The sequence below is a fragment of the Nicotiana tomentosiformis genome, chromosome 3 (assembly GCF_000390325.3).
Source record: "Nicotiana tomentosiformis chromosome 3, ASM39032v3, whole genome shotgun sequence".
Classification (NCBI taxonomy): domain Eukaryota; kingdom Viridiplantae; phylum Streptophyta; class Magnoliopsida; order Solanales; family Solanaceae; genus Nicotiana; species Nicotiana tomentosiformis.
Genome location: NC_090814.1, coordinates 118,944,601 through 118,961,795, shown reverse-complemented (window position 1 = coordinate 118,961,795; position 17,195 = coordinate 118,944,601). Strand labels below are relative to the sequence as shown.

At 42.4% G+C, this 17,195-nt stretch overlaps 1 protein-coding gene across 1 annotated transcript; it reads right to left on the bottom strand.

The window, feature by feature from the left end:
• Nucleotides 1-13,402: 13,402 nt before the first annotated feature.
• Nucleotides 13,403-16,710, bottom strand: LOC138908406 (uncharacterized). The gene is made up of 5 exons (XM_070199071.1): nucleotides 16,546-16,710; nucleotides 16,138-16,225; nucleotides 15,670-15,872; nucleotides 15,499-15,564; nucleotides 13,403-13,477 (listed from the first exon to the last, which is right to left on the bottom strand). The coding sequence occupies exons 1-5, from the start codon at nucleotides 16,708-16,710 to the stop codon at nucleotides 13,403-13,405; spliced, it is 597 nt and encodes a 198-aa protein (XP_070055172.1).
• Between the last annotated feature and the right edge of the window lie 485 nt (nucleotides 16,711-17,195).

Sequence of the window (17,195 nt, the reverse complement as noted above, 5' to 3'; positions counted from 1 at the left end):
TCTATTCGTTTCGTTACCATGCAAATAATAACTAAAATGCGCAAGTTTTTATAGGCAGCTAAGAGTGATTTTAGGTTACATAACGCATATTGGTGAGGCGCTATGTTTCGCGTGATAATAATTCTTTAGGGTACAAATGAGTCCAGCTGTTTCAATTTTTCAAGTCGATAACTTTTTCAAATCGATATCTTTTCAGCTCGACATGACAATACACATAATGCATATTGGTGAGGCGCCATGTTTCGCGTGATAATTATTTTACGGGTACAAGTGGGTCCAGCTTTTCAGGTCAATGGCTTTTTCAGGCCGACAACTTTTTCAGGTCGGCATGACAATACACATAACGCATATTGGTGAGGCGCTATGTTGTGATGCAGACCAGTGCGAACTTCAAAAATATTTTGCTTGTTGCAATACTGCAAAAATGAATGTCATTGTGCTCACTTCCTATATTTCTCAAATCGTTTCATTGGTTGTGGCATAAATTCAACACCCATTTCTATCTGCTTGAATGACATCAGTATCATGGCAGTGACATGCAATCTACGTGCAGACTTCAATAACCCATTGAAAGACTCTGACACATTTGTAGTCATAATTTCCCATCTTCTACCACCATCCTCATGCAAAGTCCATTTGTCAAGCTCATGTCGCATCAACCAACGATAGTCTTCTAGGTCCTGCCTAATCAATTCCATTCGCCTCCTGAATTTACACTCTTGGTGATCTGTTGCAGCCATCCACATTAAATCATGCAAGTCCTTGTTCGGATAAGCCCTCTGGAAGTTGGCCTTTAAGTGCCTAACACAGTAACAGTGGTAGATATACGGTTCTTGCCATTCACGCAAATTCTGTACAAAACTTAAAATACTGCCATACTAATCAGATATTAGACAAATACCCGAATGTTGTCTGACAACATGCTCCTTCAAGTGGTTAAAAAACAATGTCCATATCTCTTGGCTTTCATTGGCATAAATAGCAAATGCTAGGGGAAATATACTTCCATTAGCATCTACTACAACGGCGATCAACAACTTAATATCATACTTTCCATAGACATTAGTGCCGTCTATGGATATTACCGGCCGACAATGCACAAAACCATCAATGGCTGGTTTAAATGCCCAGAATATATATCTGAATATGTATTCTGGTATTCCCGGACTCCACTCAAGCTTCCACTCAACAACAGTCCCCGGGTTAAAGTGTTGCAATGCAGCCATGTACCTGGGTAGAGCGGTAAATGACTTGTCCCAGTTACCATAAACAATTTCAAATGCACGTTTACGCCCGAGAAATGTCTTTCTTTTGGTAATGGTACATCCATATACATGGTGGACACATATTATACACTCTTTGATCTTGTACCTTATGGACGCTTCAATGTGTGGAATCAAGACAAAAGAAATCAAGTTAACATTCAACTTAAAATGATTCCCACTGACTGTGTCCATTTCACGATTATGGGTGCCAATGTATTTCCCCAAAATCCACATATTTGTATTCAACTTTCTTGCACGCAGCATCGAATTACAACCTTGAAACCATCTACGACAAATAACCTTGTATACTTCTGGAGATGACTCATGAACCACGATCTCACGACACTCTTTTATGCTGTACATTCGCACCGCCCTGCTTAGGCGTGCCTTATCAGCAAAAAACATGCCCTTTGATAGCACCATTGCTCTAGATCCATCCCACATTGCTGTGCAAATTTTGTCAAGATCCCTTGTGAGGGCATCGACATCCGGCATACTTGGCAACTGATCAAGGTAGGGAATCTCCCTCAAATGAAATGGCACATAGGACTCATACACTCTCGGTCTAATGGGAGGTGGCACATGCTCCCTCGTGAAATCAGGTTCATCATTCCTGTCCTCATCATCATCACCCTCATCAGGGAAGGGTGTGTCATCTCCAGACTCATCAACATTGTTGTCATAATCACTATCATCTTCCTGACTCTGTGCATCTGCCAGATCCCGATTAAATATGTCGTCTTCGGGCAATTGAGTAAGGACAGGACCTTCAAGTTGCTCATTTTCACTGCACAACCAATAAAATAACAAGTTTCTCAAATTCATCCAAATATTACAAATAAACTTTATCACTTCACTTACAAATCATAATGTGTTGATATCCCATGATACATATCATCATGTTGATGATGACTCCCGGATGGACCACCATGATCCAATACACCAAAACTAGACATATTCCAACTGTCCGTTGGTTTGTAAAATTCATATCTCGTCGGTTACCCCTGTGGAATATATGAGTGTTAATACAAATTTAATACATAAAAATAAACATCATAATATAAAGAAAAATTGAAGTTTACCACTCGGCTTGTGGATTATGTAAACTTGGGGAGAAATTATGTCCTCGCTCCGCATTCGCCCGTGGAGATAAGTTTAGATCTGGCCAAACTCTTTCACCCGGAACCTGTTCGGATAAAACTGCTCCAAGAAAACCACACGATGATTGAGGGATATCCCTATTTTGTGGAACCTCATTATTGCGAACGTCTTCAGCCTTGACATACATTTCCAATATTTTTATCACAAGAAGTTCTCGGTGTTCATCTGGAGTCCTCAAAAAATCTTTAAGAGTTTCATCGTCTTCTATGTTAAACTCATCATAACAAACGACCCCTTGCGGAGTAACAGAATACGGATATCTTTTGGTTACTTTAATATTCACCGAACATTTGCTCATACTCATTTTTTACATAACAATGATACCAATCTATCGTACTCCATTGTAAGTGACAACTTAACATGACACTAAGGAGAACAACTATAGCGCACTGAGTTATTCTCCGCCATAACCTCACCTCCCCAATATTATGAAACCCTAATTTTTTGCTTTACGGACTGTCACGGCCCAAACTCCCTCCGTATAACGTTGTGACGACACCTAGTCTCTACGACTAGCTAAGCCAAACAAATTGCGGAAAATAACAAAACGAAAGTAAAACTTGGAAACTAACAACAATGGTAAATTGAACAACTAGTAACAATGTCGCTCGTCATGTACAATAACCAATACTCTATGAATACATAGTCTTCCCAAAACCCGGAACATCATGAGTCACAAGATATAGAAGGAAACTAATATCTCTATACACAGAGTCTAACAAAAGAAGTACGGAAGGTAAATGACATAGGAGAGAATAGAGGGGGACTCCGGGGTCTGCGGATGCGACAGATGTACCTTGAAGTCTCCGTACTACAACAAGCACTCTCAGCTAATAGCGGAGCTGATAAGAAGTACCTGAATCTGCACACAAAACATGTGCAGAAGAGTAGCATGAGTACACCACAATGGTTCACAGTAAGCGTCAAGCCTAACCTCGGTCGGGAGTGACGAGGTCAGGTCAGGCCCACTGGTAAATAATAAATAAGGCAAGAGAATATACAGTATAATAAGAGATTGGAATTTAACAAAAGGAAACACAACAAGGCAACAGTACAACACGCAGGGGTAAACAACAAGGGATCTCCCGAGATACCGTCTCGTAGTTCCAAAAGTAAATGTGCAGGGAGAACTCCCGAGAAAATGCCTCGTAGTCTAAAAAGTAAATGTGCAGGGAGAACTCCCGAGGAACTGCCTCGTAGTCTCAAAAGTAAATGTGCAGGGAGAACTCCCGAGGAACCGCCTCGTAGTGTCAAAAGTAAATGTGTAGGGAGAACTCCCGAGGAACCGCCTCGTAGTCTCAAAAGTAAACACATAGCTCAAACCGATAAATACAACAGTTAACAGCAAGATTTCTACAGTTATACTGTTAAAGAATAAGGAAAAGCAGGAATCAACTAGGCATGCTTCACAGAGTTCAAATAAGCAGTTAAAGCACGTAGACTTGCGATATTATACTAAACACGATAACTACACATATTGGAATAGTTCAATTAAGAATGAAAAACAGACTAATACTCATTTAAATAGTATAACTCAAATTAAAAGGAAAACAGGTTGATACTTAGTAAAAATCAGGTTTTACAACAAATAGCCCATGTACGTACTCGTCACCTCACGTACACGGTGCTCACATATGACAACAGTACCAAATCCTATGGGGATTTTCCCCACACAAGGTTAGGCAAGCCACTTACCTCGAACCAAGCTCAATCAATCGGTAACAATGCCTTTTCCATGAATATCCGACTCTGAATGACCCAAATCTAGCCAAAATTAATTACATACCATAAATACACTATAAGGAACTAATCTAATTAATGAAATCAGAGCTAAAGTAAGAAATAAGAAAATCGTCCCAAAAAGTTGACCTGAGCCCACGTCTCGGAATCGGGTAAAAGTCACAAAATATGAACAGCCATTTGCTCATGAGTACACTCGTACCAAAATTATCCAAATCCTATATCAAAATCCCAATCAAAACCCAAAACCTTAGTTAAAGAACTTATTCCTATTTTCCCCAAATTTTCCACCCAAATCCGAAATTAAAAGATGAAATTAGTGATAGATTAGTGGAATATAACCATAAATGGGTTAAGAATCGTTACACAAAAGCTTTCTCTGAAAATCTGCCAAATTATCACCTCAATCCGAGCTCTCAAAGACCCAAAATGAAAATGAGATCAAACCCTCGAAATTGATCTTTTCTGCCCAGCGATTCTGCATCTGCGGACAACCAGTCGCACATGCGATGCCGCACCTGCAAAAATTCCCTCGCATGTGCGAAAATGACTTCAAGGAGTCTAGGTCCGCATCTGCGTGCAAGGGGCTGCACCTGCGCGCCCGCTCCTACGGATATCTTCTGCGATCTTCCTTCGCTCATGGGGTTCCTCTACCACATCTGCGGGCATCGCAGATACGGTATTTTCCTCGTACCTGCGAACCCAGCCTGGGCTGCCCAAACCCGCATCTATGCTCCTCCTCCCGCACGTTCGAGTCCGCACCTGCAGTCTCCCCACCAAGGTGCGAAAACACCAGAAACCAGAAAACTTCAGCAATTTGCATAAGTCCAATTTCAATCCGTTAAGCATCTGAAACACACCCGAGGCCCCCGGGACCTCAACCAAACATACCAACAAGTCCTAAAACACCATACGAACTTAGTCGAGCCCTCAAATCACATCAAACAACACTAAAAACATGAATCACCCTCTGATTCAAACTTAATGAACTTTGAAACTTCAAACTTCTAAAACCGATGCCGAAACCTATCAAACCACGTCCGATTGAACCTCAAATTTTGCACACAAGTCATATTCAGCCTTACGTCCTACTCCAACTTCCCAAATCAGAATCCGACCCCGATATAAAAAGTCCACTACTGGTCAAACTTTTTTAAAAAATCGATTTTCGCCAATTCAAGCCTAAATCAGCTACAGACCTCCAAAACGCAATACGGGCACGCCCCTAAGCCCAAAATCACCCAACGGAGCTAACGGAACCGACGAAACTCCATTCCGGAGTCGTCTTTATACAGTTCTGACTACGGTAAAAAATCCTAAGACTTAAGCTTCTGTTTAGGGACTAAATGTCCCAATTCACTCCGAAACCACAACAACAACCTCCCGGAAAGTCACATAAGCAAAAAATGATATGGGGAAAGCAGTAAACAAGGAATCGGGGCTATAACTCTCAAAACGACCGGCCGGGTCGTTACATCCTTCCCCTCTTAAAACAATCGTTCGTCCTCGAACGAGTATAGAGACATACCTAAAGTGGTAAAAGGATGAGGATAACAGCTGTGCATATCCTGTTCGGTCTCCCAAGTCGCCTCCTTGACCAGTTGACCCCTTCACTGAACCTTCACGGAAGCAATGTTCTTTGACCTCAGCTTTTGAACTTGCCTGTCCAAAATAGCCATCGACTCCTCAACATAAGATAAATCCTTGTCCAACTAGAATGAGCTGAAATCCAACACATAAGACGGATCGCTGTGATACTTCTAGAGCATCGAGACATGGAATACTGGATGAACTCTTGCTAGACTGAGAGGTAAAGCAAGCTCATTAGCAACCTCCCCAACACGCCGCAAAACCTAAAAGGGACCAATGAACCTTGGGCTCAACTTACCCTTCTTCTCGAACCTCATAACGCCCTTCATAGGCGAAACCCGGAGCAAGACCCGCTCCCCAACCATGTATGCAACATCGCGAACCTTCCGATCTGCATAACTCTTCTGTCTGGAATGGGCTGTGCGAAATCGATCCTAAATCACCTTCACCTTATCCAGGGCATCTTGAACCAAGTCTGTACCCAATAATCTAGCCTCGCCCGGCTCGAACCAACCCACTGGAGACCGACACCGCCTACCATACAGAGCCTCACATGATGCCATATGGATGCTCGACTGATAAATGTTGTTGTAGGCAAACTCCACAAGTGGCAAGAACTGATCCCACGAACCTCCAAACTCCATCACACACGCACGGAGCATATTCTCTAATATCTGAATAGTACGCTCGGACTGTCCGTCTGTCTGAGGGTGAAATGATGTGCTCAGCTCCACTCGAGTACCCAACTCATGTTGTACAGCCCTCCAGAACTGTGATGTAAACTGCGTACCCCAGTTAGAGATGATGGATACCGATATACCATGAAGCCTAACGATCTCGCGGATATAAATTCGAGCCAGCTGCTCGGAAGAATAGGTAGTCATCACAGGAAGGAAATGAGCTGACTTGGTCAGCCTATCCACAATCACCCAAACTGCATCAAACCTCCGCTGAGTCCGTGGGAGTCCAACAATGAAATCCATAGTGATCCGCTCCCATTTCCACTCCGGAATCTCTAACTTCTGAAGTAACCCACCTGGCCGCTGATGCTCATACTTCACCTGCTGGCAATTTAGACACTGAGCTATATACTCCACTATGTCCTTCTTCATCCTCCTCCACCAATAATGCTGCCTCAAGTCCTAGTACATCTTCGCGGCACCCGGATGAATGGAGTACCGCGAGCTGTGAGCCTCCTGGAGAATCAACTCATGTAACCCATCTACATTGGGAACACATAGCCTGCCCTGCATCCTCATTGCACCATCATCCCTAATAGTGACCTCCTTAGCATCACTGTGCTGAACCGTGTCCCTAAGGACAAGCAGATGGAGGTCATCATACTGACGCTCCCTGATACGATTATAAAGAGAAGACCGATAGACCACACAAGCCAATACTCGGCTCGGCTCAGAAATATCCAATCTCACAAACTGGCTGGCTAAGGCCTGAACATCCAACGCCAATGGCCTCTCTACTGCTGGTAGATATGCTAAACTCCCCAAACTCTCTACCCGGCAACTCAAAGCATCGGCCACCACATTAGCCTTCCTCGGATGGTATAATATGGTGATATCATAATCCTTAAGTAGCTCCAACCACCTCCACTGACGCAAGTTAAGATCCTTCTGTTTGAACAGATGCTGCGAACTCTGGTGATCGGTGTAGATCTCATAAGGGACACCGTACAAATAGTGCCGCCAAATCTTCAAGGCATGAACAATAGCTGCTAACTCAAGGTCGTGGACATGATAGTTCTTTTTATGCACCTTCAACTATCTGGACGCGTAGGCAATCACCCTACCGTCCTGCCTCAACACCATGCCGAGACCAAACCACGACGCATCACAATATACAGTATAAGACCCCGAACCTGTAGGCAATACCAATACTAAGGCTGTAGTCAAAGATGTCTTGAGCTTCTGAAAGCTCTCCTCACACTCCTCTGTCCACCTGAACGGAGCACCCTTCTGGGTCAGCCTGGTCATAGGTGCTGCAATAGATGAGAAACCCTCTACAAATTGACGGTAATACCCTGCCAAACCAAGAAAACTCCAGATCTCCGTAGCTGAGGACGGTCTAGGCCAACTCTGCACTGCTTCAACCTTCTTCGGATCCACCTTGATCCCATCACTCGATACTATATGACCCAAGAATGCCACTGAGTCTAGCCAAAACTCACACTTTGAAAATTTTGCATATAACTTCTTTTCTCTCAAGGTCTGAAGCACAGTCCTCAGGTGCTGCTCGTGATCCTCCCGAGTTCGGGAGTACACCAGAATGTCGTCAATAAAAACAATGATGAAAGAGTCAAGATAAGGCCGGAACACACTGAGCATCAAGTGCATAAAAGCTATTGGGGCATTGGTCAACCCAAATGATATCACAAGGAACTCGTAGTGACCAAACCGAGTCCTGAAAGCAGTCTTCGGGATATCTGGCTCCCGAATCTTCAGCTGATGATAGCCGGAACGTAAATCAATCTTGGAAAACACCCTGGCACCCTGTAGCTAATCAAATAAATCATCAATACGAGGCAATGGATACCTTTTCTTCATTGTAACTTTGTTCAGCTGGCGATAATCAATGCACATACGCATAAAACCATCCTTCTTCTTCACAAACAAGGCAGGAGCACCCCAAGGTGACACACTGGGCCGAATGAAGCCCTTATCAAGCAACTCCTGTAGCTGCTCCTTCAACTCAGGAGGAGCCATACGATATGGAGCAATAGAGATAGGCTGAGTGCCCGGCAACAAATCAATACCAAAATCAATATCTCTGTCTGGCGGCATGCCTGGAAGATCAGCTGGAAACACATCTGGAAAGTCCCTCACTGCTGGGACTGACTCAACTGTAGGGGCATCAATACTGATATCTCTCACATAAGCTAGATACGCGCCACACCCCTTCTCAACTATTCATTGAGCGTTAAGAAATGAAATAACTCTGTTAGGAGTATACTCTAAGGTACCTCTCCACTCTAATCATGGTAACCCTGCATAGCCAGTATCACGGTCTTAGCGTGACAATCAAGAATATCATAATGGGGCAACAACCAGTCCATGCCCAAGATAACATCAAAGTCTACCATACTGAGCAATAATAAATCGGCTCTGGTCTCAAAACTACTAAGAGCAATCAAACATGACCGATACACGTGGTCTACAATAAGAGAATCTCCCACAGGAGTAGACACATAAACATGGAAACTCAAGGAATCACGATATACGCCCAAATACAAGGCAAAATAAGAGGACACGTAGGAATAAGTGGAGCCTGGATCAAATAAAACCGACGCATCTCTATGACAGACCAGAACAATACCTGTAATGAAAGAGTCGAGAAGCAACTGCCTCTGTACGAGCCGAAAGAGCATAATATCTTGCATGGCTTCCCCCTCTAGGGCGACCTCGACCTCCCCGACCTCCACCTCAAGCTGGTTAAGCAGGTGGGGCGGTAGCTGGTGCTGGAATCATAGACTGAGAACTCGGTGAAGCACGCGGTGGCTGAGAAGTCTGTGGAGGTGCACCCCTCCTAAGTCTGGGGCAATCCCTCACCATATGGCGGGTGTCGTCACACTCAAAACAAGCTCTCGGAGAGTGTGGCTGCTGTGACTGGCTCGTGCCAGGTATGCTGGACTGACCGCTAAAAGCACCCCGTGCAGGAGGCACACTAGACACTAGCGGTGCATATTAAGGCTCCTGGGGCCTAGAAGGGGCCGGAATACCACTGGCGGCTGGAAGTGCTGAATGGACGGGGCGACTCCCATAGCCCCTACCATGGCAAACTGCAGCTGGGGCACGAGTACCACTGTAAGTGCCACACTCTCGAGACCTCTTGGCCTCCCTCTCCTCTTAATCCCGACCGAGCATGCCCTCCAATCTCCTAGAAACACTTACAACCTGTTGGTAAGAAATATCCATCTCCAGCTCCCTGACCATACTAATCCTGATATTGGGGTGGAGTCCCTCAATAAACCGATGAACCCTCTCTCGAACTGTGGCAACCAAGGCCGGTACATGTCGGGCCAAATCACTGAAACGAACTTCATACTCTGACACAGTCATAGCACCCTGGCGCAGCTACTCAAACTTCGCGTGTCATGCGTCCCTGAGGCTCTGAGGGACATACTCTCTCAAAAATATGTCCGAGAACTGAGTCCATATAAGTGAAGCTGCCTCATCCTGACTACTTAACTCATAAGCACGCCACCACTGATAGGCTTCTCCTCTAAGCTGGAATGCAGTAAAGGAAACCCAACTCGACTCTACTACACCTATAGTACGGAGAATATGGTGACACTCCTCTAGAAAACCCTGGGCATCCTCTGACGCCAATCCACTGAAAGTAGGAGAGTGGTACTTCTTGTACCTCTCAAGTCTGAACTGCTCCGCCTCAGAAATTGTTGTCCTAGTCTCGTGTTGAACCGGAGCTACCGGCTGCATAGGGATGAACTCTGGGGCCTAGTCTACCTGAACTCACTACTCTGGGGTACCGGCAACGGGAGTCTGTGCTCCTCCCCCGACCTGAGATGTGGCAGGAGCAAGTGGAATCAATCCAGCCTGAGCTAAGGTGCTGAACATGCTCAGAAACTGTGCTAAAGTCTCCTGGAGGGATGGTACAGCAACAGGTACCTCAGGTGCCTGCCCTCCAGCTGGAGCTACTGGGGGCTCCTCTGTAGCAGCTCGTGCGGGTGCTCTGGCTGCACCACATAGACGTCCTTGGCCTCTACCCCGGCCCCGGCCTCTCGCGGCTCTAGCAAGGGGTACGGGTGCCTGGTCATCAGATCCGCCTGTACGTGTCCTCACCATCTGTGAGAGAATAGAATACAGAAGTTTAGAAGTTTGAAGTCAACAAATTTCGCACGACAAGGAATCAAAGAAGTATAATTTTTTTCTAACAGTTCCATAGCCTCCCGAAGATAAGTACAGACGTCTCTATACTGATCTGCGAGACTCTAATAAACCGGCTTGTGACTCACGACACCTATGAACCTAGAGCTCTGATACCAACTTGTCATGACCCAAACTCCCTTTGTATAACGTCATGACGGCACCTAGTCTCTACGACTAGGTAAGCCTAACAAATTATAGAAAATAACAAAACGAAAGTAAAATTTGGTAACTAACAGGAGTGGACAGATGAATAACTAGTAACAATACCGCTCGGCATGTACAATAACCAATACTCTATAAATACACAGTCTTCCCAAAACCCGAAACATCATGAGTTACAAGCTACAAAAGAAAACTAATATCTTTATACACCAGAGTCTAACAAAAGAAATACGGAAGGTAAATGACATAGAAGAGAATAGAGGGGGACTCCGGGGTTTGCGGACGCAACAGATGTACCTTGAAGTCTCCGTACAACAGCAAGCACTCTCAGCTAATAGCGGGGCTGATAAGAAGTACCTGGATCTGCACACAAAACATGTGCAGAAGAGTAGCATGAGTACACCACAATTGTACCCAGTAAGTACCAAGCCTAACCTTGGTCGAGTAGTGACGAGGTCAGGTCAGGCCCATTGGTAAATAATAAATAAGGCAGGAGAATATACAGTATAATAAGAGACTGGAATTTAACAAAAGGAAACACGACAACAGTACAACACGCATGGGTAAACAGCAGGGGATCTCCCGAGAAACCGTCTCGTAGTCCCAAAAGTAAATGTGCAAGGAGAACTCCCGAACCACCTCGTAGCCTCAAAAGTAAATGTGCAGGGAGAACTCCCGAGGTACCGCCTCGTAGGCTCAAAAGTAAATGTGCAGGGAGAACTCCCGAGGAACCGCCTCGTAGTCTCAAAAGTAAATGTGCAGGGAGAACTCCCTAAGAACCGCCTCGTAGTCTCAAAAGTAAACACACAGCTCAAACCGATAAATACAACAGTTAACAGCAAGATTTCTACGGTTATACTAATAAAGAACAAGGAAAAGCAGGAATCAACTAGGCATGCTTCACAGAGTTCAAATAAGCAGTTAAAGCACGTAGACATGTGATATTAGACTAAAGAGGATAACTACATATATTTGAATAGTTCAATTAAGAATGAAAAACAGACTAGTACTCATTTAAATAGTATAACTCAAATTAAAAGGAAAACAGGTTGATACTCAGTAAAAATCGGGTTTTACAACAAATAGCCCGTGTACGTACTCGTCACCTCACGTACACGACACTCACATATGACAACAGTACCAAATCCTATGGGGATCCCCCCCCCCCCCCACAAGGTTAGGCAAGCCACTTACTTCGAACCAAGCTCAATCAATAGGTAACAATGCCTTTTCCACGAATATCCGACTCCGAATGGCCCAAATCTAGCCAAAATCAATTACATACCATAAATACACTATAAGAAACTAATCTAATTAATGAAATCAAAGCTAAAGCAAGAAATTAAAAAATTACCCCAAAAAGTCGACTCGGGTCCACGTCTCAGAATCGGGTAAAAGTCATAAAATATGAATACCCATTCGCTCACGAGTACACTCATACCAAAATTAGCCAAATCCGATATCAAAATCCCAATCCAAACCCAAAACCTTAGTTAAAGAGCTTCTTCCTATTTTTTCCAAATTTTCCATCCAAATCTGAAATTAAAAGATGAAATTAGTAATAGATTAGTGGAATATAACCATAAATGGGTTCAGAATCGTTACCCAAAAGCTTCCTCTGAAAATCTCCCAAATTATCGCCTCAATCCGAGATCTCAAAGACCCAAAATGAAAATGAGATCAAACCCTTGAAATTGATCTTTTCTGCCCAGCGATTCCGCATCTGCGGACCACCAGTCGCACCTGCAAAAATTCCCTCGCAGGTGCGAAAATGACGTAAGGGGGCTGGGTCCGCATCTGCGAGCAAGGGGCTGTACCTGCGCTCCCGCTCCTGCGGATATCTTTCGCTTCTGCGATCTTCCTTCGCGCCTACGGTTCCTCTAGCGCATCTGCGGGCATCGCAAATGCAGCATTTTCCTCGCACTTGTGAACCCAACCCGGGCTGCCCAAATCCGCATCTGCGCTCCTCCTTCCGCACGGGCGAGTCCGCACCTGCGGTCTCCTCACCGCACGTGCGAAAACACCAGAAACCAGAAAACTTCAGCAATTTGCATAAGTCCAATTTCAATCAGTTAAGCATCTGAAACACACACGAGGCTCCCGGGACCTCAACCAAATATACCAACAAGTCCTAAAATACCATACGAACTTAGTCGAGCCCTCAAATCACATCAAACAACACTAAAAATACGAATCACCCTTCGATTCAAACTTAATAAACTTTGAAACTTTAAACTTCTAAAACCGATGACGAAACCTATCAAACCACGTCTGATTGACCTCAAATTTTGTACACAAGTCATATTCAGCCTTACGGACCTACTCCAACTTTCGGAATCAAAATCCGACCCCGATATCAAAAAGTCCACTACCGGTCAAACTTCCTAAAAAATTCGACTTTCGCCAATTCAAGTTTAAATCAGCTACAGACCTCCAAAACACAACCGGACACGCCCCTAAGCCCAAAATCACCCAAGGAGCTAATAGAACAGACAAAACTCCATTCCAGAGTCATCTTCACAGAGTTCCGACTACGGTAAAAAATTCTAAGACTTAAGCTTCCGTTTAGGGACTACGTATCCCAATTCACTCCGAAACCACAACAACAACCTCCCGGCAAGTCACATAAGCAGAATGCATGAAGTTAGGAACATGTGCATTCTGCACCATTTTAATTTAGATCTAACATTAGAAAAAATCTGTCGGATTTTCACGTATGTATTTATATTTTGCATTGAAAAATATTAAATTTCGATAAATTAGCAGCCAAAGAGCTGTATCCGTCACTGCATCCATCTATTTGCCTGAAATATTTCATTAATACTGGCAACTTTGGTATCCATCATCAGGGGTGTACATAGGCCGAGTTGGTTTGAATTTTTTAATTACCAAACCAAATCAATTGTCTCGCATTTTTAAATCTATAAACCAAACCAAACCAACAAAAGTCGGATTTTTCAATCTAGATTTTTCTCAAATTTTTCGGTTTTCTCGTGTTTTTCGGGTTTTTTCCGATAAAATCTTCATAGCATAAAATATATAATGTGTGCTCTAATATTTCTTAGGTCCTAGTAGGATAAAACTATAAAAGATATTTTCCAAGAAAATAATACAAAATAATATTAGATGAGTCATGATTATATTAAAATACTCAACAAGTCGCATAAAATAAATATTGTTAATTAATAAGACATAATAAAAATAAACATAATCTAAAGTTACTAAGTCATGCTACAATAAGTTCTAAGTATTAATTACATGACTAAATAATGATAAAAATAAGGGATGCATTTTCACTATCTAAACCAATGCAAAACTAAAAGAATAAATATACAATAATACTATTGTCATTCCTACTTCTATTGATTGATTTTTTTTTAGCATTAATATTGATTTATTTTGCTTTGGGCTTTATTTGAGTTACTAACTTTTATGGGATATAAAACATATTTGACCATTCAAAAATTCTAAGTCCTAGTTTGAAATTATACATTAAAAGAGTGAATTATGAAAAAGTTTTAAAAAAAATTTATAAATCACATTACAATAATTATTTCTATGTATAAAATATTTTTAAAACTTGTATACATGTAATGTCGAGTTGGTTTAGTTTCGGTTTGACTTTTTCTAGTTAAAACCAAACCAAACCAATTATGGTCGGATTTTGCTTTCTAACACCAAACCAAATCAAACCAAACCATAGTCGGATTTTTTTCTCAGTTTGATTCGGATCATCGATTTAGCGCGGTTTATCAGTTTCCTTTGTACTCCCTTATCCATCATCCTCTTTAGGAACTTCCAAGGGAAAACAAACAATAATCATTGAAAATATATAATTTATTATTGGTAAGCATAAAGAAGCCAAAAAGAAAACAAGACGACAAAATTCAACAAGATATCACTGAATTACAATCACATATAACTAACCCCCATGCATTATGCAATTAGGAAAAGGTAACATGTCATGCACCAAAACATGTGCTATTTTTGATTTCTTGCACGCAATCAGGACATTAATATTGGGTGTGCGAATAAAGTCTCATATTGATAGCTGAAAATATTGGGAGTCTACATATAAGGTGGAGGGGTCTCCTAATGGTGTGGGGCCTTTTGAGAAAAACCGTGCGGGCTTGACTCGAAGAGGATAGTATCACACCATGTTAAGAGTGTCGTTGGGCCATTTTAGCTCAATAACTAGTATCAGAGCCCAGGTTCTGCGAGACGAGTATGGTGATGGCAGGATGATAACGTGGGGCTCAGTTTCTTTACCTTTACATGCTTGGAGATACGCACACAAAAAGAAGCTAGTTGTTCATGTGGTAGTGGGCCACATGAAACTTAGTTTGAGGAGGAGATTGTTGACAACATCAATGGAGATGAAATCGATCAGAATTATTCTAGGGTTTGAGAGCAAACGAAAGAGAGCTTTTGATATTATTGATGTAATGAAAGAATGAAAAAATGATTCGTCGTTACAATTGAGAGGCCCAAGTAATATATGTACATAACCCGACTTCCCTTTTAACCCATCTCGGATAACATAATTACAAATCAAAGAAAAGTAGGCTTAACCCAGTACAAATAATATTAAAACAGAAATGAGCCTAACAAACTAACTACTAACTAATCAGGACTTGGTGGTATATTTCTAACACCCCCCTCAAGTTGGAGGGTGATAAAACCTCCAACTTGGAAAGGAAACCATGATGAGCAACACCAGATAGAGCCTTAGTGAAAATGTCAGTCAGCTGAGAAGAAGAAGAAGAATGCAGCAGATGTATAAGACCTTCAGCAAGCTTGACCCTCACCAAATGACAGTCAAGTTAAATATGCTTCGTTCGTTCATGAAAAACTGGGTTTTTAGCAATATGAATAGCAATCCGAGAATCACTAAACAAAGGAACAGGTGAAGAAGAAGGCAAACCCAAATCAGATAACAAACGAGACAACCAAGCCAGCTCAGCCACAACTTTGCTCATAGCCCTGTATTCAGCTTTAGCAGAGGACATGGAAACAACAGGTTGCTTTTTAGACTTCCAAACCACAAGTCTGCCACCTAAAAACACACAATAACCACTCACAAATCTCCTGGTGTCAGGGCAGGCAGCCCAATCACTATCACAGTAAGTAGCGAGAGACAAATTAGGGGAGTTGTTGAAGAAAATCCCACAATCAGATATGCCCTTCAAATATCTTAACACGTGGAGGGCAACTTACATATGGGGAAAGCAATGGGATTGCATGAATTGACTAAGGTGTTGAACAACAAAATAAATACCAGGCCTAGTGTTGGTAAGGGAATTCACTTCCCAATAAGAGACCTGTAGACATCAGATTTGGGTAAGGAGGATCATCTTCATGAGCTTTAAGCTTGGCAGACAATTCAAGAGGATAAAGAACAAACTTCCTCTAATGAAGGAAAACACAGAATCTGAATAATAAACCTCAGTGCCCAGAAAATAGTTAAGAGACCCCAAATCTTTAATCTTTGAACTGAGCATAAAGAAAGGACTTAACAACAGAGATTTCAGAAGAATCAGCCCAGTGATCACAATATCATCCACATAAATAACCAATATCACAAGAGAATCACCAGAACCCTTAATGAAGATGGAGTAATCATTGAGAGAAGAAGAATAGCCTCTTGAGGTGAGGGCTTGAGACAGCTTAGCATACCATTGACTTGAAACTTGTCTCAGGCAATAAAGGCATTTCTAAAGCTTGCACACCAATTGGTCAGAGCCAGATGAATGAGGAACAGAATAACCAGGAGAGAGTTTCATAAAAACTTTCTCATCCAAGTCCCCATGCAAGAATGCATTATTGACATCAAGCTGAAACAAGGGACATTGTCTTTTAACAGCAAGAGCAACTAGGGTTTTAATGGTGGACATCTTGACAACATAAGAAAAAGTCTCCTCTAAATCAACACCCTCTACTTAAGTGTCCCCCCTAACTACCAGTCTAGCTTTAAACCTCTCAACACTGCCATCAACCTTATATTTGACCTTGTAAACCCACTTACACCTAATTGACTTCTTACTAGGAGGCAAGGGCATCACATACTAGGTCCCATTGCCTTCCAAAGCCTCAAATTCCTATCTCATAGCCTCCTTTTGTAATGACCCAAAATATTATCTTTAAATTTAATAAGTAATTCTGTATTCTAAGACCTTAAAAAGTACCATTTATAATTTCTCGACTTGCGTGCGCAGTCCGTATATTTTTCCGGAACGTTTTTATGTGAAAAATGGATTAAAATGGGAAATAGAGCTTTAAAATCAACTACGTTGACTTTGGTCAATATTTTAAGAAAATGGACCCAGGTCAGTGTTTTAAAAATTTTGATAGGTCCGTATCGTGATTTGGGACTTGGGCA